At 40.2% G+C, this 27,357-nt stretch overlaps 1 protein-coding gene across 1 annotated transcript in view; it reads left to right on the forward strand.

Annotated features, from left to right (window-relative positions):
• The first annotated feature begins 314 nt into the window (after positions 1-314).
• Positions 315-27,357, forward strand: part of rngtt (RNA guanylyltransferase and 5'-phosphatase) — a 68,817-nt gene continuing 41,774 nt past the window's right edge. The window contains exons 1-10 of the mRNA XM_084030085.1: positions 315-736; positions 1,984-2,093; positions 2,183-2,286; positions 2,419-2,507; positions 5,575-5,650; positions 6,720-6,969; positions 8,381-8,490; positions 10,369-10,470; positions 20,748-20,883; positions 24,326-24,397. Coding sequence (XP_083886211.1) covers positions 673-736; positions 1,984-2,093; positions 2,183-2,286; positions 2,419-2,507; positions 5,575-5,650; positions 6,720-6,969; positions 8,381-8,490; positions 10,369-10,470; positions 20,748-20,883; positions 24,326-24,397 — 1,113 coding nt within the window. The 5' untranslated portion in view covers positions 315-672. The remainder of the gene's footprint in view (positions 737-1,983; positions 2,094-2,182; positions 2,287-2,418; positions 2,508-5,574; positions 5,651-6,719; positions 6,970-8,380; positions 8,491-10,368; positions 10,471-20,747; positions 20,884-24,325; positions 24,398-27,357) is intronic.

Here is a 27,357-nt window from a genome sequence, read left to right on the forward strand (position 1 = left end):
TTGGAAGGGTGAATTTTGAGTCAATATGTTGATTGATAAATGTAGGTCTACTGACAACAACTTGCCAAAACTGATTTCGATTTAGTCAAAGAAATATATAAAAAGTTAAGTTCACAATGAAAAACACATACATCAATGTTCTTTTGATTTTATTTAGTTATTTATTTTGTAGAAAAGATAAACGACTAACCACAGGAGACGCTGCATTAGGTTATCTTATTTCCGTGTATGCCAGCAGGTGGCAGTATGGTAAAAGATCTCGTCTGAACTACAGACATTAACCAGAAGTAGAAGGCTAGCTAGTTTAGCTCTTGCTAGCTAGCTCGTTTGGTGATTGAAGTGACGTTATGCTAGCTAATTGCTAACTATCTGGATTTCATGGAAACCTACTAAAAGGATAATATAATTTTTGGGATGCTAATCAGCCGCGAGTCGTAATAACCTATGTTTAGTGTAATAACGTGCCGGTCCGTCATAGGGTTGACCGGGCTTAAACTTGTTGGATGATTCTCCTGAATTAGTAGCTGAAGGGCCCTTAGTCCGCGGTGCTTGGGTTAACGGCAACCCGGGATCACCGCCTTCTGAGAGGTGCAGCATCAAACCACAGGCTAGCTAGTAAGACGGGGTTTTAGTTATTTTTAACGATTCACTGCGCCAAACCCTCTTCTGAACATGTCACACACCGGACCACCTCCTCGATGGCGCAATTGTCCCAGAAGAGGACAACCTGTGGCAGGTGAGAAATTATAACACAACCTTAAATTAACCGTTTTAATGTACGTGGTGCTATTGCTACAAGCTACATAACATAACATGCTGGTTGAACATGACTAGGGTGTCTTTTCTAGTAATTAACGTTACGTTATGATAGGATTTTTTATTTTCCAAACGTCAATATATACACGCAGCACGTAACTAGTTATTACTGTCCAGTTTCAGTCATAAATGAAATGCAAGGCTAGTATCAAAACATAGTGACTTTGGCGAGCAGTGTCGTCGAAATGTATATTATTCTCTTTAAACTAAGCTATGGTTTGTGTGAACCGTGATGCCGACCTCACTGGATGATATTAATACACAACATAAGATCAGACGTTATTTTAATTATAGGTACATTTGCCCTGTTTTAGCGAGACCAACTTAGTTAGCGACATTTTTTAAATGGAGTTAGGTATGACACTGTATTCGGGCGCGCTTTGTTTAGCTAACTTTGCACCTGTGGCTAACGGGCTATCAATGCCCAACTCATCGCAGAAATGCGTTCTTTTTGCAAGTTAATGACTTGGTTCATTTAATACTGAAATTAGCCGCATTTGTGGACTGTAATTCGTACATTTATGTTACACTAGAAATAGTGCATCAGACAAGTGCTTCTCAGTCGGCTAGCTACTCCGTCGAAGCATCACGTGTCAAAACAAACCATGGCTGTAGCATGGTTCTGTATGATGCTCTGTAGTTGTTGTTATCCACAAAGCAATGTCCACAAAGCCATGTGTAACAACATTTTCTACGTGGATCTCACACTGCCAGACGCATCTCCACTCCACATTTGCTTTATATCAATGAAACAGCCTCGTCAGATGTTACATTTCAAGACACAACCTGGTTGTGTTGGCACTTGTAAATATAGACATATTACAGACATTAGCTCACACACTGATGGATCCACAGTTTTATAGGATATTAACCACCTAGGCTATACTAACAAATAGTATATTTGAGGCTTATTTGAATATGACCATGTAGTTAATCCTTGATTTGCACTTAACCTGCTGTCTTTTAGATTTTTTTCTATATGATAAGTGTTTTACATTTAAGACACCATCAGTTAATTTCGGTAGGTTTTGCAGAACTCAGTTGTTAGATTAAGGATAATATCATCCTGAAAAGAAAAAAATTAAGCCCTGGCTGAGTGATCAATGCATCGGCTTGGGAGTGTTATAGTGAGTACCACATTTCACTACTTGTATTTTCCCCTCATAGGTAAATTCCTGCCGATGAAAACGATGTTGGGTCCCAGATATGATGACCAAGTTGCAGAGGAGAACAGGTTTAACCCGAAAATGCTGTCCAACTATTTAAAAAGTCTAAAAGTAAGTAGCTCTGTGAAGACTGAAGTTTAAGGTGACCTTTTAACGTTTAAAAACCATCACAACATGTCTGTTGTTTTGTCTTTCTTCAGGTGAAAATGGGTTTGCTGGTGGATCTAACGAACACTACACGTTTTTATGACCGTGGCGAAATTGAAAAAGACAGCATTAAATACGTGAAGCTTCAGTGTAAAGGGTACAAGTTCACTGTCATAATGATAATAGTAATAATTTGAATATTTCCTTATTTGTGAAACACTTTTCTACTAGGAGTTGGAGTTCATTCAGTGGTAATGTGCTAAGGCCGGTGTCATTGCGTTTGTTTTAGCCACGGAGAATGCCCTTCAAAAGACACGACTGAAATGTTCATCAGACTCTGTGAGAACTTCATTGAGAAGAATCCCGCAGAATTGATAGGTAAGGAAACCAAGGCTTAACAGTTGGAGCAAAGACCATAACTGATTATGTGCTTTTTGCAGATGATTTATATTATCGTCAATAGTCGGATAGACTGTGCTATGGAAGTCTTAGAATTATTAGAGATATGAAATGGTGTGGGTTGTGTTGCTTAATCTGGAGGAAGTACAGGGGGGAAGCGGTGACTGCGACCAAATTCATACGCAACGTGTCCTTACCTTCAGTGCCCTTTAGTAAGAATAAACCGTAGTCTGGATCTCTTGAACGCACTGAAATGTAAGCACCAATTTGTGTTCTACTGGTTTCATACTGAGGTGTCAGACATATTTAAAAAAACCTCACATACTGTTTTAGTGTATGAAATACAATTTTAGAACACAATTTCGGATGCAACCAATACCCGTTACTGCAAAAAAAGTTAATCTACTAATTTACAGGAGGGGTGTGTGATGTCAGAATTTAATGCAGGACTTCTGTTATTTCCTTGAAACTCTTCTTTTGTAATCTTTTAATCGTTAAATTAAAAGCTGATTTAGTAGTGAATATTTAATAATACTCGGGTTAGTAGTAGGTAATATATTCAATGTCCTTACTGACTCAAAAAGTGAAAATAAGGACGGTTCATTGAAAGATTGATTGGAGTATTGTATTGCTGTTCCGTGTAGTTTAAAAGCTAAACATTTGGAGCTTTGTGTGTCTCTTTACATTAAAAAGATTTATATCAATGTGACTGAAATCCAGGAAGTGTACGATGTATCACGTCAGCTCACTGAAGAACATGAAGATACTTGAAAGAATGTGTAGAAGTAGTGTAAGAACATTGTAAATCAGTTTGCACTGTTTACAATTTACTTGGACTGTTGGAACAGCCATACCTCAACAATAACTCATTTAGGTTATGTGTTTTTTTTTACAGCCCCACAGTTTTTACTTCTTAGACATTCAAGCTTCAGTTTATCCCACTCAGTCAAATGGAAGCTTCATGCTTGAGCAACATCTCACAAACCTTCAATATTAAGCACCAGTACCTGGAGCACCTCTGCTCTATCTATAAAAAAAAAAATATACTTTGGCACTCTTATTATTTGTTCCACAAGTTCCATTCAACCATGAACTAATGGTCTTCCTCTGCTGTATATGATATTACATTAATACCCAATTATTATACTAATAAACTGTATGTCTACATAATACATTTTTTTGCTCTTTTTTGTAATTGGAAAACTTTGGAAAGGCAAATCAATTTACCTTGGACATATATTTATTTTGTGAAATGACATAAAGACTAAACTGGCAACTATGAGTTGCATCAACTCATTTGTCCAGCAGAGAGTAGCCTTACTCTGACATTAAGTTTTTATTGTTTTGTTTTTCCCCCCAGTATGCTTGTTTTATATCCATATAGTTAGACTCTTAAACATCGGCCAGAGTAGCCCCACGCAGCAGCTGGAGGTTAAATGACCATCCCCACGCATAGCCGTTTTGACATTTCCAAAAATCCATGGCTCTCTTACCAAAATCCTTTTATAAAAAAAAAAAAAAGTAAATACGCGGTGTGCAGGTGGTTGGTTTTATAATGATAAACAACACTCTTCTCCCACTGAACACTGTGTAGGTGATTTTGATGTGAAAGGACATCAGGCACCAAGCCTAAATCCTGACTAAATACATTTGGTTTAAAAGGTAAAATTGTGTAGATGTCTAGATCGATGTGGGCAGGTTTTTACAACTATATTATATTTTTTAACTCTGCTTTAAACATCATTCACTTCATCGTATGTTAATATTAGCTGGGACATTACATTTATAATGCTGATTGCTCAATGTTAATAATAAGTTTACACGTATTTGTATTGTATTGTACTGTATTTGTGTGAGGGAGTGAGAGAGAGAGAGAGAATATATATCGGGGCTATATATTGGGCTATAATTGAAATTGGTAACCCAGGTTTACATATGTTAACATATGCATTCTGTGTTAAAATGGGCTGCTGCCACATAGTGTCTAGAGGCATCCGGGGGAGATTCTTATCATGGATAGATGGCCTTAGAAGTTGCACTTACACAGTTTTGACAGCAGGGTGTTCTCTTACACCACGCTGTAGCATCTTTATAACCCTGTCCAGGTCTGTTTTTACCTACTAACTGCTGCCTGGCTTTTAAATCAAGTTGCTCAAACATCAGAGCAGAATGTGTGAATGTCATCTCGGCAATGTCCTGTCTTTAGCCAGCTGGTGATTAGGCTTTGTTGCCTCTGTGGTGCACATGTCCAAATTAGACAGTTGGACTGGTACATAAAAACCCCCATTCTCTGACGTTGGTTCGTTTCACCGTCGTTAGACTTGGCAGACAAACTTCCTTTTCTGGGGGATATATGAGTCGGTTGGTTTTAGTTTGTTTGGTTTGAACACTGCTGTGCACCTGCTTATTTATGACAATGTCACTTTGGTACAGAATCTTTCTTTTAGCTGAACATTTTCTTGAAGTGGTGAACAAATATGACTTAAATCTTCAGGGGGCTTTTCGTGCTTTGAGGCAGGCTTTCTTTGCACAAATTCAGTTTGTGCCTACAGCTTTACAAACAAATGGAGAGCAATGATTTTTCATTTCTTTTTTTCTCCTCTCCGAATGTTTCATTGATCTCTGGGTCCTTCTGTGTGGTGCTGGTTTTTAAATGTGGGTGTAAAGGAAGGACCCCCCTCCAAGGAGAGGACAAAGGAGAGAGGGATCTGCTTGTGAGTCTTTTTGAGTTTATGACTTGATGCCCACGCTCAAAACATGGACTCAAAGATGGCTGGTGTTATTGATGTGAGAGGGGAACACATTGGATAAGATTGCCCAAAACCACAAGGGCTTTAGAAATTCTGACTCCACACTCGCATTTTGCTGCAATAAATTGATGCAAGAAGGCGATGAGCATAGATTTGAGGAAATGATGTAGCTATTACAGCATATTTTGCCATAACAGTGTTCACTACATTCCCAATATTTAGTATAAATCTAAAGTGGGATTCATTCAAGTTATTTACCTCAGTGCTGCCTCTTTCTATCTTTTTTTCTCTTGAAGGCGTCCACTGCACGCACGGCTTCAACCGGACAGGCTTTTTGGTGTGTGCATACTTGGTGGAGAAGATGGACTGGAGGTAAGGGCTGAATGGGCTTGAATACATGTTGCATGACAACACAAACCACACAACGCGGAGCCCCCCACCATTGGCTTGCATCACGATTATGGTTTCATAATCTCCCACCTCTGTCAGTCTTTTTTTTAACTGATAATCCTGTTTTCTCCTGAGAAGTGGCACTGTCAGTTTAAATCAACACAGACTTCACAAAGAAGCTTGTCCGGTCGGCAGTGACCGAAATGTTGAATAATTTACAACAGCTGAGCAGAGGGGAGGATGAGGATGTGACTTTAGTCAGAGGTGGAGCAGCAGTCTGAGAAGGCAGAATCCCTGGAAGCTGTGGACATGTAGGCTGGATGAAACCCGCCCACCGCCCACTACTTCCTGTGTCATGAATATCCTGAGAGCATTTACAGCCCTTTTTCAGTGTCATGTGTTGCAAAGTAATTCTACTGTCAAGTGGTCAACACTGTTGCAGGTTGTTTTTTGGGGATATGGTTAGTAATTGAAAAATACCTGCTCTAAACATGATATGCAGGGCTGCAAATAAAAAAAATCTTTTCATAATTTGAAAATAGTGAAAAATAGACGTAACTGTTTCCCAGAGCCCGAGGCAATTTCTCCAAATTTCTTGTTTTGTCTGACCCACTGTTCAAAACCCTAAAATTGAGCTGAAACAATTACTTGACTCTTCTGTCTGTTGAAGTCATTTGTCCAAAACTGTGCTAATGCTCCTCTTTTCAGTTCTCCAATGTGAGGATTTTCTGCTTTTCTCTTGGACAAAACAAGACATCTATCTATTGGCTTTACTTTAGGCTTTGGGAAATTGTGACGGGGATTTCTCACTAGATTTCATCATTTTAAAGACTATACGAGGTCAAGAAAACAACGGTCAGGTAAATGTATTGTGTGAATATTGTCCTTAGTGTAGTAAAATGCTCAAATCTTCACATTTAAGATGCTGAAATTATGATAAGATCAGATCAAAGGATATAAAGTGAATACAGAACATCAACAACCTTTTTGAACCTTTTTAGCTTTTCATCTTTTGAAAAAGGCCCTCTCTTTGTTTGCCGGCTCTTATCAGCATCGACGCAGCTGTGAATGAGTTCTCCAAGGCCCGAGCCCCGGGGATCTATAAGGGAGAGTACCTCAAAGAGCTTTTCCGTCGCTATGGCGATGAGGAGGACGCGCCCCCTGCTCCCGCACTCCCTGAGTGGTGCTTCGACGATGAAGATGGCGAAGTGGACGACGACGGTAACGCTGTTGGCCAGGAGTCGGGCCCCAGCTCCTCCGGGTCAGCGCCTGGCAAACGAAAGAAAGAGAGGCTAAAACTGGTAAGACTTCCGGGTAGCTTGTGGAAATGGACTGTTAAGTACCATTGGTCCCTCTCTGCACAACATGGAACTCATGTAGGGTGAGGCAAAAGAAGCCAGGGAAGAGGGCAGCAGCAGTGACGTTTGCAGACTGCATTACTTAACTGTAATTAAGTAATGCTGTCTCTTAACTGGCCTATCTCAGAGTCGTTTCCACATCCAGTCGGCTCTTATGCAAGGAAACGTCATGACATCTGTTCAAAAGTAGAAAAAAGGTGAATCGGATTGTCTCTGGGGGTCTCCACTGTAACATGCTTGAACCCTTAAGAGGGAGCATGAATATATAGCTGATGGCAATGATATTGCATGTTGTAATGATATGACCCTATCATATCTTTCTACAAACGTCTGTTGTCCAAACTAGGGCTGCTCCTAACGATTAGTTTCATTATTGATAAACCTGCTGAATATTTTCTTGATTAGTCAAATGCCAATCAACTGTCAAATCACACAAAAGAAGAACACAAAAATCACAGTTTCTCAGTGCCCGAGATGACATGTTTAAATGTTCATGTTATAATATGAACAACGGTCCAAAACCCAAATATGTTAAATTTACTGTCATATGCAGCACAGAAAAGCACCGAATCCTCACATTTTCAGAAAGTGTAATTAGTGAATGTTCAGTTTTGCTCTAAAAATGACTGAAACAATTAACTAATTATCAAAACACTTATCTTCGTTTTGGCTAATTGTTTAATTCAATACTAAACCGCTTCAATACTAATCCCATTTTCACACCTTATAAAGACTAAAACCTCCTTCGAGAACAAAAGTTTATATGACCATGATAGTGCTTTCTCAAACATATGCACTGATGGCACTTGGGGTGACATATATTATCATACCACATCGGTTTCTCTTCTAATTGGCGTATATTATCATATTATACCGGTTAGCAAGTCTCATCTGGGCAGATTGAGGGGGGAAAAGGTTGTGTCAGAAGAGAAAATGGGTGAGATCAGGAAATGAGGTGAACCAGCAAGAATGGTTCTTTGTCGAGAAGGGAGTGCGACAGATGTCTTCAATGTTTCGCTCAAAGCAGATAAGAGATGACATCTGCATAAATGGGAGTGTGGGGGTGAGGAGGCCTCAGTAGAGTCTAGTTTCCTGGCAGATGAAGCAGAGGAACAGGGTTTATGAGGTGGATTCATGAAATAATTGAGGTGAGAATGGCTTTAAAAGTAGAGAAGTCAAATTCATAATCCTTAACCTGTTGGCACTGCATGCAGGGATCCATAAAGCAAAGTTTTATGGAGTAGCACAGGGATTTAAAATGTTTTTCTTGTATGTGTAAGAGGGTTTTGGTGTCTCCATTAAATTCAATCCAAGTTCAATCTTGTGTTTTTCCTCCCGTTTTTTATTCTCCCAGGGTGCAGTATTCCTCGAAGGCATCACAGTGAAAGGCGTCACACAGGTCACCACACAACCAAAACTTGGAGAGATCCAAAGAATGTGTCAGGGGTTTGCCGAATGGGACAGGTAAGAACCTCTCTTTACCCTCCTCGCACCCCTCGTGGGTGCACTGTACTCTGAGTGACTCATTTCTCACAAGTCACCGTTAGCAACGGTTACCCTGAACGATTCCATCTAAGTTATGAATGATTCTCTAAAATTAGCTGGCGGTAGCAGCGTATTGAAATAGCTATTTGCGGCACATTTGAAAGCTGTCTTGCGTCTCTCTCTCTCCCTCTCTTTCTCTCCTGTTGACTGTTCCTTCGCTTCCCTGTTGTTTTCCTTCTGTCTGGGTTTGCTTCAATGGGGAAAAGGGAATTTGGACCGAAATCATGAAAAGAAATCATGAAAAGAAAGAAAGCGTTTCAGCACTATGAAAAAGTGACGCTGGGGGACATCCTTAAAATCACCCTTTTAAATGATTTATTCTTTTAGATCTTGGCACTTTCCGACAGGTGGCAGAGTCACGAATATAGTTTTGTTTTCTGGAAAAATATGCTGCTCTGGCATTTTATAAAGAAATTGCGGTGAGTCAACTCTACTTCTGCAGAAGTCCAGACTGCTATCTCCAAAGTAAGTGCTGTTCTTAAGTGCAGACTGCAGTGACTCCCGAGCACTTAGGAACCAGACTGACACAGTGCCAGTTTGGGTCGGGGAGTGGTTTTCACATTTGGACACAAAACCGCACATGCAACTTATATCGAGCCGAAGTGATGCCGCAAAAACAAAATAATACGGAGAGTGAAATCACTTTTGACACTGCTTGCAGGACAGGTAATGTAGAGTCTCTGCCAAGACCCACAAGCTGTAATAAGATGGAAATGAAAATGTATCGCAGCATCGCTACCACCCACTGTTTGATTATTAGCTGATTGAGATTCAGTGTCTCATACCTGTCACTTCATATTCCGCCTGGGCTCCATTTAACCAAATTTCCCCGCCCTAGCTGTTACATAAAAAGATGCCTGTTTGTTGTTGCCTTGGCAACAACTACTCTTCCTGAGTAATATTGGACTGAATATGCAAAAACAAAGCTTATATAAGATATTTTGTCCTATTATTATGTTGTTGACAATGTCAAATTTAGAAATGATGTTCAATAATTGTTTTTAGTTATTATTCATAAAGATATTAAATGAGTTAAAGAATTGCTAAGTATAACAAATCATATTCAATATTTTGATCAAATGTGTATTTCACAGTTCAGCAAATACAAAATGTTTTTGCACATTTTAGAATTGTTACACGTTAATGTTAAGGAGCAATCCCACATTTCACAAACCTGTTCATGTTCTATTGGAATATGGTTAGTGTCATCATACGTTTCCAAAATTGGGAGGGAGTGTAGCTGCTGCCGTGCTTTTCCCTTCTCGTAATAAGGTTCGATTTTGCCACACTTAGAATTTTGACACATTTAAGACCAAAATGTTATCGTAATTAGGAGTGTAAGGAAATATTGATACACTTGAATATTGCAATATTTTTTCTTTTGTTTTGTGATACTGATTCTCAACAACACTCTTGATTTTTTAAAATTAATATTTGAAATGCAAAGATTTGTAGCAGACATTGGGTAATTTTGTGTTTGAGCCCCTGATCGCTAGATAGAAATGTTGCAATCTGTCTTCAGCCATTTGACTCTTCCCCTCAAATGTTACATAACGCTTACGTAGCAACGTAACATTTACATAACAATGTAAACTGGTACAGGAAAACTGCATATTGTGTTGTGTTCTTATACTGTGACAGTTTAAAAAAATGATTTTATGAATTGCAATATATTGCCTTGCTTACAGTATTGCAATATATTGGATAGCACTACATGTGTCATGAGTTGCGAGAGGAAATGAAGGTATGCCAGCCGGAAACACAAATATAAGATGTGTGCGTTCATTGTCGCTGCAGGTCCGGTTTTCCTGGTGCTCAGCCCGTGTCCATGGACAGACAAAACCTTCGTTTCCTGGAACAGAATCCGTACAAAGTCAGCTGGAAAGCTGATGGCACACGGTATGTTCATGGCTTTTCTTAACAAGGAATTACTCCTCGTCTACATATGTCAATACAGGCGTTGCTCTTTGTGTCTCTCACTGGACTGAATGGCTTCTCTTCGTATTCATTGGGCTACTTTGAGGGTCAATACGTGTGCAACGAGTTTGTATCCTTGGGGGTTGAGCTGCAGTTCTATGTATCGGAGGTGTTAATTTACCTTTCCGGCTTGTTAGTGAAGACTGAGAGGAATTCTAACATGACTTCTGTTTCTCATTAGATTTTAATGACAGCTCCTTCATATACCTAATCAATCTGAGTGCTCATTAAGCTGTGTAATTGTAAAATGGCTTCACTGATGAAGCCACAGACTGAACAGGATGGCTGTGTCCAATGTGGAATAAGAAATGCAATAAGGTGTTATTTTTTTTTTCTTGTCACATCTCGAGTACTTTTATTTGTTGTTTTCTCAAATTTGATGTCTCTGTTGCCGTTGAGGGGGTTAAAAGGGTTTTTATTATTCCACTAGTCTGCTGTGTTGCACTGTCTATCTCACTGCTGCAAATGTGCAGTGTGCTGGTGAATATTTAATGACTGCAGGCAATTTCAGAATTTTACATCTCATGTCCTTTAATTTCCTGTAAGAGTAAGACCAGCAGAGTGCAGCTTTGCTTGTCCAGCTCTGACCAAGATGCTGCAGTGTAAACGGCCGCCGTCATCTGCAAATGCTTGAGAGTGTTATTGGAAAGTTTTGCTCTTAAACGTGTTCGGAGAGTGATGCTGAGCTCTTCCTCGCATGCCTGGAGCTTTGTTATTCACCGCCCGTTTCCCTCTAGCTACTTAAAGAGCTTCACCTAGTAGTGACCCCTTATTTCTTCAGTTATGAAAAATGGAGAGAAACATATGTTGGGTAATCACTCAACTGCAGGATATGTACTATGTTGACAAGATTTGAAAACAGTGGAACACTAAAACACTGTTTCTACCACTGGAACATCTTTCCAGGTAATTGGGGAAACTATGTAAAATAGGAAACCTGGAGATGTGCCGTTAGTCAAAGAAAATCACAAACAACAATAATGTACAACGGCGTAGAAAGTGGATTTACATAAAACATTTTTTATTATCTTTTGTAACTCTTACTCTTTATAGAACATTTCCATTTTCTTTTACCAAAATGTGTTTACACTCAATGACAGAATCTTTTAAGTTGCTAATCATGACCTACCTACGGAGGCCATGAGAGCTCAACGCACTTCAAATTGAGAAAACGCATTAAGATGAAAAAACGCTTTTACCAACTTGACCACACAATCGCAGAATTTAGAAAACATTCACCAATTTGTTGACACAATTTCAGTTGATGACGCACTAAAGACATTACATTTGTTAATACACACGCAGGCACAATGGAAACTGCCTGCAGGGAAACAGTAAAACATTTTGCACACGCTGACTGATAGCCGAGGTTGCGGTTGAAAAGAAGCAACGCACCATTCGGCTGTTCATGACAACAAACCCGATGTCTATCTTGCATAAATTTAGCAGTTATTTTCATACAGTCACATACTAATTGGGATTCATGTTGATGAACCTGAGCAACCGTGCCTACCAAGTAAACAACCAAACTTAATTCTTTGGCAATCGTTTTTGTTTCTGGCACTACGGTGCCTGTCTCCTGTTGCTTTTTTTTTTGGCACAGGCTGTACGGTATGTCTGACAAAGGCTTTAGGAATATGCAGAAAGAATTAATGCAATTTTGTTTGATATTCACCCTCATGCAGGTGGTAAAGTGGGGCTCTCATATGAGGAAAGGTTAAATTTAAAGTGCATGATCAAAGCCGTGAGGGACAGTCTGTTCTGCTCCTGCTGCTCTGATGACTACTTACTGCTGAACCGAGAAAATGGATCATCATCTTTTTATTTACATATATATATATATATATATATATATATTGCACTGCCTTATTAGTGACTCACGGGAAGCACTATAGTGTTTAGTTCATCAGCACAGTACACCACTTCTTTCTTACACATTTGACCTTCACTTGACAAACGTCGGGATGATGAGAGACGGTTTAATAAAAAAAGATCCATTCATTTTTTTAATTTCAAATACACTGGTCTTCCACAGTTGTGGGTCTTCATTAAATCTGCCCAATATCTTCAACTGATGGACAACAAACACCAGCGTTACAGACAGAAGTATACGGTCTCTTCGGGGGTCAGTGGATATGAGCAATCACTATTATTTGATTGATTCCACAATTGATCACAATTTCTTTTGCTTTGTTAATCCTAAAAAAGGAAACATTTGCCCCAACATGCGGAGGACTTGCAATGCATCAGATAATATTAATGAGTTTCGGACATTTTCAGTTAGATTTACTGATCGCTGTGCTGCAGTGTAATTTGTCATTCTCACCATGGCATAGAGCGTGCAGAGAATTTCTTATTATATGTCGTACTTTGTGGCCAGCGGCATTTTTTAAGAATTGAAATGGGTTTTTTAATAGGAAATTTCTCTCTTCAAGGTGGTCTGAAAAGAAGTTGCTCTCAGTGCATATTGCCAGTGTTCTTCACTGATGTGTTGCATACTTGAAATACCTCAAGTAACGTGCAATTTCTATGAGCAGATTCTTAGTTTTGAGCAACTAATGCTATCAGTTTAACGTTAAAACAAATATAAAAATATAAAAAGCAGGGCAAAATTCAGAGGAGTAGCTCGTCACTTAAGAGCTGTTCCACCTTAAAGGTCAGTTCCTTCCAAGTGAGCCTGGGATATAGTTTTCTCTAGCTTTGGGGGCATTCAATTTAATCATGCAACTTACTGAATTGCTATGTTCATATTTGTAACTGCAGGCTTCATGCTCATCCATGTTTCTGGCAATAAATTATGAATTTAACCCCTTTTGTGCATAGGTTATTGTTGCAGCTGGGCGGGTTGTTGGCACTTCAACCACAGCATCCCTGTATAAAAGGCACTAATCTCATTGGTTAAGGGTTCATAAGAGTCAGCTATTAGTCGGGGGGAAAAAAATCAAATCCTATTATCTGAAGCATTCTGGGTTATGTTTATCTCAGACAACTAGCTGATGGGTTCTGACATGGATGGCTGAGGATAAAAAAGTTTCCCAAATGCACATAATTTTCACTTTTAAAATGAGACTTTAAAAGGAAAAAAAAAGGAACATTAACACTATGACCAGTGCCCTGTGTATGATTCCCAGCACAACTGCCGCCTCTTATGGCCACTGGGCAGAACACCAACAATTCTGACGGTTAAACTCCTTTGCTCCGAAGCACAATAACAGACAATGTTGTGACGGAGAACTGAAACAACCCCTCTCACCTATGAATAATATGCTGCATAACTAGAGATGCCCTGATTGCATTTTACTGCAGATACCAATTGCTAATGCTCGATGATGAGCTATATCAACTGATTGTTGGTTGTTTTGTTATAGCAGCAGGTACACAATGCTCCATACTCACCTTTTTATTTTATAGTAACACAAATTCTAAATGTTATCCTTTTACATTGCTAATGTCTTCTATAGTGCTTAATTGCCACAAGTTTGTAGTTCGAGATTGCATATCTTTACTGGATATCAGCTGGTAAAGATCAATTGCGGCATCCTTAAGCCCTCCCTGATGCACAGACCAGGCTTACAAGAAGGTGGGTAATGGGCTTTGGAGAGGACGGCAAAATCAGTGGATTTGCTAAGAGGGGAAAAATGGGCAGGGTTGGATTTTTAATCAACTTCTTGCCGAGCCTTCTGTCAGGGCTAGATTGGTTTGAGCCCCAGAGAGGAAGAGGAGGATGAGGAAGGAAAAGGACCAATTATGTCTTCGGAGTTTAGATAAACAACGCGGCTCGACTTGGACTTTATTGCAAAAAATTGGACTTGAGAAAGTCTTTCATTATTTTCTACTCAACTTCCTCCCCTATCAGCTCCACTTCAGTCAGTCACTCATTTAAAATGAGGAATCAATAATCCAATGTTTACTTTGATTCGCCAGATTAGAGTTAAAGAGAGTTCAATGTGTTTTCTGTTTTATTGGCTCGTTATTTTCAGAGCATTTCCACAGTTTATGCCGATAACCCTTCTTAGTGGATTGCTTGCACATCAGACTGCACCACAACTCTGCTTCAGTCTCACATGTTAATATTGTTAATAAAACTTTGGGCTGCTCCAAATTGCAACGAGTTTACAAAAGTACAAATTGTGTGACAGGGAAACTGCACATATGAAAACCAGGGGGACACAAGTTGTAAAAGCTACAATGAATGTTTGTCTGGCTTTGTTAAGCACATACTCAGTCACTCCTCAGGAGAAATACTGTCATTTTCTACACCCGTTACTTTTTTATTACGTTCTTCATTGGTAGATAAATTGGCTATGGCTAGGATGCACAGGACTTCAGTCACATCTGATGTTTGGATTGGTTATTACTAGGTTCGTTTTTGTGTTTTTAGTTTATATCTTGCTTTGTGATTTCTCATAAAAATACTTGATGTCTTTCTTACTTTTGATCAGAGTAGGCCTGTTTGGGGTGCTTTCCATTGATATAAGTATATAATAAAAGTTAATGACTGCAAGTTTCAAGGAAGTATGATAGATGCTCTCATCCTTGGTGCTGTCTCCTACACAGTGGATGAGAGGGTCCCAAACAGGAGTAACACCAAAGTGGCTATTGGGTATATTGGATGAGACCCTTGATAGTAGGAATGGGACATTTTTTTCTGCTGCATTGATTCGTGCGATTATTAAATGTGATATGAACTGATTTTCTTCACGAACAACTCCTAAATAGTTGAATGAGATTTACAGACAATGTGGTGCATTTTCTTCTCCATGTAACTTAAAAATAACAGAATAGCACCACATCTAACAGAAAAATATAGTATCTGTCATCTGCAATGGACGCTTAACTCCTAACTCTGTTATCTAAATAAGAAATCATCTTGCCATCTCAGGGTATGAGAGTGCAGTCCTGGCCATTGACACACCACTAATGATGTGCAAAGCTGCTGGATTTGATCTCAGGCCTCCCCTGGAGCTCAGATGCTGTCAGTCATGCCGCGGGAAGGGACTGGCAAAGCCAACACAATGGCCGTCTGTGCCTCATTAGGGCTAAAGTGCTTGGGGGAAGCAGGCCTGGAAGAGGATGAAATCTGAGGCTCACAGCACCCATCAGAGGACAGGGCGCATAAAGGAGAGAGCAGGCCGGGGGGAGGGAATAAAGGAGCACATTAGATGGAGTATTTTTCCGATTGGTCATAAAAAGAGAATACTGTGTATTTCAGGGAGAGATGAAGAAAGGGACCACTGGGAGTGACACCCCACTAATGGTCTCCCTCTGCTTTCTTCCGAACATACTTGACTGCATGAGCCAATTAGACAAGGAACCACTTGTCCTCAGTGCAGACCTGTTGTGTCCTCACTGCTTGACAGATCTCGTCTGTTGTGACACGCTGTCTGATCTTATTAGACATCAGTCCTTTCCAGAGATAAAAGCTATCATCCCTTTGTCTGTGGGTATTTGTTTAAACTGAGCCATGTAGGCATTTCCTGTCCCCTGTCTTATTGAATACAGCCTCCACTGCCTTTATATCTTTTTAATGCTTTCATTGTGTCCACTCCCACCCCGGAAATTTTGAGTGCAGCTATATCTGGCCCACTCGCCATTCTTTCCTTCTCCTCACACATTTTAAGTTTTTCCTTTTCTTTCGACACGACTTTTGGATGACCCTGAATTATGGCCTGTGTTTTGTTGTTCCTGTCTTAACTGGAGGTGGAAGGGGATCAAACTCAACGCTCTGAACAGTGCATTGAAGGTTAATACTTTCCTTGGCCTTGAGGAGCATATATACATATTGGAAATAATGAGGCCATATGTCTCGTTCCTCATTCCCCTCCCCATAAAACGTTAAAGGGAGTGGCATCTACTTACGCTTTTATTCCTGGAGGTACAAAAAAGCAAACAAAGAGCATTTAATAAAAGGCTGACGCTTTGTGAAGCTGATGGTTTCCTTCTCCTTTCATCCCCAATGAACCTCACTTGTATGACAACAATAACAACCTATTCACATTGCTATTTTGACAAAATTGTGCTTTCAAGTTAAATAATAACAGTAATGGACGTAATGATAAACACTATGAGTAGTTATTTTAGGGGGGGGGATATTAAAGTTAATATTTAAGTTAAAGTCAAACTAAATTCAGAAAAACCATTTACCTTTTTTATATGACAGTCATAAAATACTTTCTGAGTTGACTTTTGTCAGCTGGTGTTTTATTTTTGCACAAGCACTAATTCTTGGCAGCTTGTCAAGTTTCCCACTTTGAACCAGCTGCTATTGATGGCATATTTATTACATCTAATCCCTTTGTGATATTGGTTGAAAGTCACAGCAGGTATAAGAAATGCATAGCTCCATCAGTGGGGAGGTCATTAATCTATGTCATCACACTTTGTTTTCCCAAAAGGTGCTCATTCCTGCAGCCCAGATATTGGAGTTTGTGCAACATCAAAGCGTTCTACTCACTTTCATGGGATAAATTCCCCGATACATTTAAGTTACAAGATAATTAGCCTCCATTTCTAGTTGCATTGATTGGGATACTTAACCTTTGGAAACGTAGCAGGACTGCAGTTGCTCATTAAGACATTAGTTCATCCTGCTTTATTCACCACTTGGTATTTTGTGTTAAAGAGCAGCAGGCAGCCCACAAAATGTAATTGGGTTCATGAGAGGTTTGTAATGAAGCCAAGATTACTAATGGATTTTCTTGTTTTCTCTTATACAGTCATGTCATGTACAATGTGACCAAGCACACAACGGCAAGCCTCACAAGATAAGCCCATCCCAGTCTAACTTATCAACCAGAAAAAAAAATGATGCAGCCGACATATTAGTTAATGATAAAATGGAAATCCCATTAAATTACAGTGTTAACAAAGCAGTTGGATACAGATCTTTCAGCAGTGAACACTCACTGTTGTTACAGTTGAAGAGTATTCTGGAGGATGAGACAAAGGCAACAATGGTGCCTGTGTTTTTCGGTGTGGCCCATCTTTACAGCTTCTCTTTGGGATCCAGCAGAAGGGAGGATCAAAGACTTTGTCTGATTTCTGTCCCTCATTTGAAATTTCCCATCATGTCTGCCAGCTGAGTGATCAGCTGACTACATTGATCAAACAGTAAACATTTGGTATGGAGACTTTGCTTACGCTCGTGCCTCTTCGGACGGTTACATTTTTGTCACCAAACCTGTGTTTTTTTGTTTTTTTTAAATTACAAATAATGTCAGTGACCTATTTGGAGGCTTACTTTTATAATTTTTTTTTTTAAATTAGAAATGATTTGACCCTTACTTATATAACGGCACCTTTTTAAAAATGGTAAACTAGGTAACAAACTGACCTTACAAATAACTTCTCTCCAATTTAAATGAACCCCAATCCGACTGAAACATTATTTCATATGCCTCATATTAGGCTTGTGTTTCTAAATTGAGCAGCTCATGCAAAAAAGGGTGATTGCTTGAAATTGTAATTAGGTTTCAAATGATATGGATGACTGTCCAGATGGGGCTCTTTTAGTATATTACAGCAGATCAGCTCATAGGGATAAGAGCTGTTAACGGATAGCTTTTACAACTTGTACCTCAAGAGGTGATTTTATTTGAAATTTGAGTTCAGCTTTCATGTTATTTGAAAAATATTCCTCGTCCACTGTAGTATTTCTGAAGTGTGGAGATGGAGGTGTAAGGCTGACACGAGTCTAAAAGGTGAAGTGTAAGAGTCTGAATGTCTGTGCTTTCTGCTCTAGCACCCTGGCGCACATCTGAGCATAATGTAGAGGATGAGCAGAGGCAAATTAATATCAGCCAAATGTGCATATCGTGACCCATGCTGGTAACTGGACTATTTTGACAGCTCCTCAGGTTTTTGAATCTCCCAGTCGGATGGAAAAGTAATTTTCAAGCAGTATCCTGTCTTTGGAGTTTCTCTTTTGGTTCTGCTAAATTTTTTATCAAAGCCAAAACAGGGAAATATTCAGACTATGACAGACAAAATAACAGCAAAGCGCTTGCAGTGTAATGCAGTTTCAGTCAATAATACCAACAAGTTATATATTGTACTGCAATGGATTGCATTTGTTTAGCCAAAGGGATTTTGAATAACATTTGTGAGGCCTTGGAACTTCAGTGATAAATATTCAAGGATATTAAGACTTTGTTGTTGAGACTGTTTATTGATCTCCTCTACTTGGTTTCAGTCCCGCGGCTGCACCTACACACACACCCGCTACTTACAACAAACAGTGCCGTCTGTCTGAGGATAAGTCATCATAATTAATGTTGATGCATAAACAGTGGGTTATAATTCCTTATTTCATGGGCAATTTGTGATTCTTTGGGGTGATGCATTCCATTTAATAATATTAGAAAAGCAGTAAACAAATTTGAATACTGCACTGCGATACAACAAAATTGTTCATTCCGGGATTCATACCGTAGTAAACCAGCTGACGTGGGGCTTGCTATTCACAATCATAATAAATAGTATCTGGGACTTCCACAACATGTACAAAGCAGCAGTAGTGGTTATTTCTGCCATGATTGATGAAACATTTTCGGTGAAAGCATATGGAGGCAAGCCTGGCATCCTCTTCCTCATGCGTTTAACCCAGGTGACGCAAAAATTCTCTTCACCTTTTAGGAAAATTTTCCGAACAACATGAACACTACTGCTTACAACGGTGTATTAGGGCCACTGTAGGGGGGGAAAAAAACGGTACGAGAGGTGGGCAATATTCGGATAAAAAAAGTCGCAAATTTGCTAGTTACAAGTGGCAAATTTGCTAGTTACAAGTGGCAAATTTGCTAGTTTATTACGATGCTAACAACTGGCATTTATGCTAGCTATCTTCCCATGAATGTTGCTTTAATCTTTCTAATTAATCCATCCCAACGTGTGACAGCGCTTTGCTAAGGGAATGCATGTCGCATCATGGGAAGTTAGCTAGCATAAATGCCGGTTGTTAGTATCGTAATAAACTAGCAAATTTGCGACTTTGTTCCTCAGAATAGTGCCACCTCTCCCGGCTCCGTTTTCGTTTTTCCCCCTACAGTGGCCCTAATACACCATCCTACTGCTGCTACTGCTTCTCAGTACATTATTTTATTGTTATATTCTTGCAGTCGTTGAATTTGTATAAATTATTATTTGTATTATTTTTTGTGCTTCCAAGAAGTCCATGCTTCTTTATCTCACCTGCAAAGGCTGGCCATGGATTAGTTGCGCTTGGTGCTCATGCAGACAAATCACCTTACCGCTGGTGATGTATGCAATTTGAAGATGGAGTAATCTCCTACGAGTGAAGACTGTTGGTGTTGGGGCAAGGCAACCAGGAATGCAATAGAAAAAAGAGAAATGGTTTGCAATTCATTGCTCACACATTTAATTGTGGCCTTTAATAGTTCATTATGTTTTTGTGAACCTAAGAAACTACTTAAATGCTCCTGATGTAGTAACAGGAGGTTAAAGCTGGTAGTTATGTGTATATTTGTTGCCAAGCAGTCAAGTTTAAAAAAAAAAAGAAAAAAGTTTTTGGTTTGCAATTATGCTTTCCACAAAGCACAGCTAGATAAAAAGAAAAGTGTAATATGTTGCAATTTGCAGGTATCTATTTGGCAATATTTTTTCTCTTCTCAAACAAAATTAAAGCTCTTCCAGCTTCCTCTTTTGTAGTTATTTGAATGGAACCCAACCAATTTCCACATAAGAGATAAATGCAGCTTTTTGTTCTTTTGCAGTAGCTGAGTGGAACCGACATCTCGTGTTTTGTCACTTTACTCACTGCAATTCAGCTTTTAATGTGTGATTACCATATGAATCCCTCCAAATAAACTAATTAAAGAAAATGTTAGGCAGCTTTGCAATGCTTAATGTATTAAGGAAGTGTCACATGGGTCATAACAGTTGATCGTAATCCCAAAGAAAACAATCCAATAGAGTGTGACTGTTCTGTCAAATACACAAAACAAACTTAAGACAAACATAATTTGTAATAAATTTCTACTTGCATGCATCCATTGTATAATTTTTGATCAAGAACTCATAAAACATCAGCAAACTCATAACCGTTGTGATCTGTAACAAAATGTTGTAGAAATAGTGCTCACAGTGGTGAGTCGTCTGTGAATTTACCAGATGAGCCTCACAAATACAATTCGCTACCTTATTGCTACAAATATATAATGGTTCATCTTCTCCTCCCACAGGTACATGATGTTGATCAACGGAAAAAATGAAGTATTCATGATAGACAGAGACAACACGATCTTCCACATAGCGAACCTAGAGTTTCCTTTCCGGAAGGATCCACGCGTTCACCTATCAAATACTCTACTGGACGGGGTGAGTTTCTGTCCTTCCTAATGCTTGCCTTTCTTTTGAATTGTGTCATGTTAGCTTCTCCTGTCTTGTCTCTTGACTGGAATTACACGTCCTCCCCTCCATCTCCGACTTTGTCACGCTCCCGCCCCTGCTGCTCAGTCTCGCACATAATTGACATCAGTTGCAAAACTGAAAAGGTTGGCAACTGAAGAGGTGAAAGAAAAGCATGTTTCAGTCTGACAGAGTCCGTAAAAGACGGCTGACAGGAAAATGGTCATCCGTGTCCTGGAGAAATAGCTTAAGAAAAGTTTTCTGCCACCGTTGCCTCTTTGTCCCCCACTGTGTTGGGTTGTAACTCTCAGCAGCGCGCTCCGTTGGGTGATGACGGAGGTCGCTGACGGAGGTCGCTGACGGAGGTCGCTGACGGAGGTCGCTGACGGAGGTCGCTGACGGAGGTCGCTGACTTCCCCTCACCCTGTTTTACCAGGCTCAGACTTTCATTGGCATGCCTGTGCTGTTAAGGTCACACAGGTTCCCAGCAGCAGGTGCACATGAGTCATTATCACACTTCCTAACTGAAAACACAGGAAAGGAAATTGCTGCATGTAGTCAACTGAGGTTTAATTATAAATGTCTGGCAGCATGTTTTGTGTTTGATGGAGGAGATGACAGATAAGTCGCCTGTGATTGTTTTTGTTTGTCCTCCTGTTTTTGTTTTGTCAGAGTTTAGCAATTTTACGTGAAATGGGTATGCGCTTCCTCTTGGCTTAACAGTTGCTGATAGATGCAGCAAATTTGCGTTTCCTCAATCAGGCAGGACTTTTAATTGCATTGCTTTAGCGTTACTTTGAAGGAGCGGTGCGGATGTGTGTTTAGATTGCTGCAAGGTTTGTTTTGAGATTGTTTATTCATCTGTTGATGCTTCTGGCTCTCATTTCAGAGAGGATGTGTGGTGAGCCCTGTAGAAGCCCAGCTGTGTTGTCTGATATGTTTCATCTTCAGTCCAAAGGCACCGCTCTTTGTCTTGACGTGCTGTTTTGTCGTGGAGCTCTTAATGAGCTTTACATCAACTTGAGTTCCAACATTGAATGTGTGCGCCATGTAGATTGAATTCCAGGCGGTTTCCTTTGGTCACATTAATCTATTCATCTGCCGCTGTCTGTTTGTGCATCGGTTCAGTGCACCAGATGCATAGTGATGGCGGCCTCCTGGAATGACATCATGCCTGTCTCCAAGCCCTCCAACAGTGATTTGTATGCCATCCACTCCTCTTTCTCCACTCACGCCGGTCTGGCTTTTGACTTGAATTGATGTTTGGTGTTTTGTTCTGTTCGATGAAGTAAAATCGTCAGCCAGTAGCGATGCATATCTAAAATATTTTGATTGATGATTGTTAATTGTGCTACGCTATCAATAGTCATTAAGCTTGAATTAAAAAAAGCTAGTAGTCACGTGGTACCCTTCACTTCCAAGCCAAGTTAAAGTGCCTTCGCCCAGAACAGTACTTACGACGAGTGCACCAAAGTTCCACTTTCATCCCACCTCAGGCTTTGGCTTCAAGACATCTGAAGCTAACGGGTGACATGGCAGTCACCACATTGACATTTGACTACAGGTTGACTCCTGATTCAGAAGCGGGTTCTCATCCACTTTTGAAACGCATAGGATTGCTGATAAATGCACCATCAACATGTCTTTTCATCTGGCTATTTTGAATACACAACAGCTCTCGAGCAGTGCAGCTTAAATACTATGCAGTAGTATACGTGCATGAAGTATGGATAGAAAACCTAATTATGACATCAGCTTAACAGGGCTGTCGCTTATCAACATGCAGCACAGATGAAACAGCAGTAGCTTAACTGTTATGTCCACACAGGCCTTGTGGAGAGAAATGGTGGACTGGGGCCACATTGGCTCATTCATCAGTGTATCCGTCTGGCTTGACCACTTCAACACAGCCCCCGGAGCTCACGTTTAGCCAACTTAAATAAAAACAGCTTGATCTAGTGGACTGTTTAAAAGATTGAACTTCACAGGAGGGCTGCAACATTTCACGACTAAAATTAACCAAAATAATGTCCTTGTTTTAAAATTTTAAAGTGAAATGGAAGTTAGAGGGTCTTTAGCTTAATAAGTACTGTGTTATCCACCAGTGTAACTGAATATTTCAGCATTGAACTGTACAGTTAAAGGTTGTATCAGCGATTCTGGTTGCCCTCACTTCTGTTGCGAGATCCAAAACAAACAGATCCAGCTAGCCCCCCCCTCCCGTGTTTTGAAAATGATCATGGACGTGCATTTTCATGAACGTGCCACCCATCCCTTGTCTGTGATTGGTTGGACCACTGTTTATTTTGAGGTGTTGGTAGTACCATTTGTTTTTGTGCGCGATCTCGGAGCCTAGGCTGCCTAGAGAGACGCGTTTTTTTGACGGCCTGCTTATGGGGCGGGCAGCTAGCGGATCGTGACGTAAAAACAGATGAATGTGATAATTTATGTTTCGGCCCAAAAATCGCTGATACAACCTTTAAAAGATGTATTTAAATCAAATCCTCCACATTTGACTTGACTGCTAAAAAGTGGGCCAGCTTAGACAGTAGCCTGACACAGAGCTCCAGAGGGCTGTGGCTTCACACACAGCTCCCTTTTCTGGTACTCCAGTGTTATAATTTTTCTTTGTTGTCTATGGTAGCTATTTCCATAAAACACATAATTCACATGATTAGGAAATAAATGATCCCATTTGTATTTAAATACTTCTTTATATTAGTCGTTTTTTACTTATGTATTATGAGCTGCATAAAGCTAGTCTTAGGAAGTAAAACATGTCTTCATTTCCTCTTGATTTCTTTTCTGAAAACATCTAAAACATTTCTTACCTGCTACGCATCAACCTGCCAGTTACAGCAGCAGAGCATAGGCGGAATAAAGTTTTCTAAATGTAGTGCTTTGCTTTTAATACCAGGTAAAGCAGCTGAGAAGAGTTGAGACCCCCCACTTTCACTAACACAGTGGCGGTGACGTCTGCATCTCTGCTACATCACCTGGTTGTGTAACAGTTCTTTGAAAAGTCATGTCTGCCCTGCACCACTGATGCACCTGACTTTCAACTTGAGAGTCTTGCATAATGGATATGAATGGCTATTTCTGTTTCATGTCCTTCTTCACCAGAATCCACTGCACACGCACACATAAACATACACACTTGGTACACACCCACCTCCCCAATTCCTTGTTAACTTCATCGCTGCAGGCATGTCCCTCTCTGAACATGCGTCCCCTTGAGAGCATTCCCACTTTTTTCATCCTCCATAATTACTTTCAAAGAGGAATATATTTGATGTCAACACTAATCACATTTAGGACGTTTCTCTGTATGTATTTTGTACATCTTCTCTACTGAATCATGTATATTTATCCCAATAACAACAAACTGCATCTCTCGTCTTTATCTCCGCAGGAGATGATCATCGACAAAGTGAATGGTCAGCCCGTCCCTCGTTATTTGATATACGACATCATCAAATTCAACGTGAGTAGCCCCAGCCATTTAAGAAAGTGTTGTATATGTTTTGTCCTGTCGCTCTTGAGAAGATGTCAGCTCTAGAGCTTAGATAGAATTAATAGACATACTAAACAAACGGAATATTGGAAGCCTTTGAGTATAATCAGGAGCTCCTGCCCTTTTCCTTTTCTATTTACTGTTCAGCAGAGGAAATTGTAATTTTTGCTGCTGTTTTTGCAGTCTATCAGCAGTTGGTAGCATACGTAATCAGAGCAAGATGCAGGCTGTACGTCAGAAGAAAGCATTTATGGGATTTTCTTATGCTGAAATCTAAAAAAAATCAATTCCCTGTTGGGTTCCTCCAAGGCTCTGCAGTATTTGCACAGGCATGACAGCACTTTGTCAGTTTCCATGTTGGAGGGAAGAGCATGAATTTGCTTGACCCTCACACCCTGTCGCGCACCAAGCTTTACTAAAGCCTGACCTCAGCCACAACACTGGGGCTGAATTGCGTCTGACAAATACTGAATATTTATAAGGTCTTTGTGCTTTTAGAACTCAAATTGGTGTTATTCAATCCAAATCCTTTCAACATAGTCAGAGTAACTGTATTGGATTGAAGTGAACCTGGTAAGTCCATTACTTGCATTATAGCAGGGCCGCAGTAATTGCCATGCTTCATCTATGAAATTAGCATTTGGCATCTGTTTCCTTTTTAAAGTGTTTAACCGCCTGGTGCCCTGTGCACATTGAAATTTCTGGGGGAAGGGGGGAAAGTTTCTCTCAATGAAAAATATAGTATCCTTGAAGCTTATGACTAACCGCCAAAAATGAGCCAACGAGATGCAGCAGAGAAACTCTGTTTTCCTCAGGCTAACTTGTGTAGTCCACTTAAACAACAAGAACTGGTCATGGCTGCTGGTGATGGAGACAGAAAACAAATCTTCACGGGGAAACCCTACCCGTGGTTGGAGCTGCCCTTGAAGCAAATGACAATTTGATGTTAATCTCCATGAGAAATAAAGGAAAAAGAAAGCAAAAATAATCATCCACTTATAGAGATAAATTTGACCCGGATGGACGTAATCATCATGAGGTCTCCACATTATTTTGGTGTGGCCATTTTTCTCAAGAACCGCCTCAGGACAACATTAAAAGGCTGTTAATTGCTGACACTTTTCCGATCTGCGTGCTGCTAATAACAAGCAGGCAGGCAGAGAGACAAATGAGCAAACAGCTTGCTCTTAGCGAGCCTCTCCGGTCTTCCTGATAAGAACTTCATGAATCTCTCAGGATGAAGAGGAGGAGCGGGTTGTATCTGCCACCATGTTTTTCTGTCTCCTTTCGTCTATTGATCAGGTGGATCAAACAAGCAAGGGGCTCAATAAAAGCTCCAGTAGTGAAGGGAACATCTTTGTAAGATGGTGCAGAGGTTAGCGGCTCCACATGACTTCTCCCACACATCGTATTGATCCTAGCCAGCCATTATTAGCCTTCTCCATTATCTGTGTTGGGTAGCCTTGGCACCGAGGCTCCATCCTGAGACTGAGGGTGGAAATGCAGCAGGTGGGAGAACACACCATTTGCTATGCCCTTGGCCCGACGTGACACCATACTTGTTTGGAAAGTCGGGTGAAGCAGAGTACTGGGATTCTTTTGATTGGAGCGTGATAAGAAGCGTGTGTCCTCTCACCGTGATGGGTGATTTAGCTGTGAGTGAAGGGTCAGAGTCTATTTCCTTCTGTGGCTAAAGGAGTGTCAGCCTATACAGTGCTGTTGGTGTCAGAGGAATTGATATTGTTAGTGACCCCACAGAGTGTTATTATGTTGAGATTACTGATGTGAATTATATTCCTGCTCTTGCTGTAAAGTATAAAAAGCATTTTCTTTTTCTTTTCCTGGAAAGTAGTTGGTGCCTGTCTATCACTGTCACCTCCCCCACAGTGGGGGAACTGAAAAGAGATGCGATGAAAGCACGACAAACCATTACATATATGTCCTTAAATTTGACGTTTCTGTAGAAAACTATTATAACCATCAACTTTTCACTTGACTTCACATCACATCTGCGTCAGCGCACTTAGATTGACCTCGTTACGTTTTATCTTGCCAAAATAATGATTTCACTTAAAGTGCAGAATTGGTTGATAATCTGCTCAATCGGATGAGCAGCTGCACAGAAAGAAGTGCTTATAAATTCCCCACAGAATCCTCCTCTGTGGAGGTATGGTGTGCTTTACTGATTTCTGCCCCATTTACTTCAACTTGAGAAGTTTTTCTCTGCAGGTACAGTCTGCAGCTCTGCAGGGCTTTCCACCCTAAGAATAGTCTCTGGGCTGCATCATTCCTTTCAAACCAATGGTAGCATCCCTCTGATGACGCACAGCAGATAAGAGGTGCGAGTTGACAGGTGAATTCTAGTGCTGGTGCTAAGGTTTAATTGATCTCTAGTCTGAAAAAAGCCTCTAGTGTCAGTGGCTTTATGGTAAACCTCAGATGCTGTAATTTGCTCATAAATCGCAGTGCCTCCAAGCCACTCTTCTGACACGTTCATCTGCATTTTACTTGCGATTATGACATCAGTCTCCACATTCTTTTCCATTTCGAGTTTAACATGTGGACATTGATGAAGGAAAGAAAGTGGTTATTATGTTGATTGTACTGAAATGTAGCTGAGCTGCAATAATGCTCTTTATTTGTTAACCAAAGTAGCCTGAAAATTCAACATAGTATATTAGTTTTCTAGAGAAGAAGATCATATGGCTTTAGAGGAAGGCTCCTGTGTTCAGACTGCTCAACATCAAGAATAAAGAGACGGAGAATTTGAAAATATAAGAAACCTAGAGAGGAAGTCATAGTTTCCATGTCACTTTCCAATTGGATGAAAAACTCTGTAAAAGTTGCTGTCCGCTCAGGGGAAGAGCCGGTTCTGTACGCACATCTGTGCCTCTCGCTGATGTGATCTCCTCCGTTTCAGTCACAGCTCT

The sequence above is a fragment of the Eutrigla gurnardus genome (assembly GCF_963514095.1).
Source record: "Eutrigla gurnardus genome assembly, chromosome: 16".
In the NCBI taxonomy this organism is placed as follows: domain Eukaryota; kingdom Metazoa; phylum Chordata; class Actinopteri; order Perciformes; family Triglidae; genus Eutrigla; species Eutrigla gurnardus.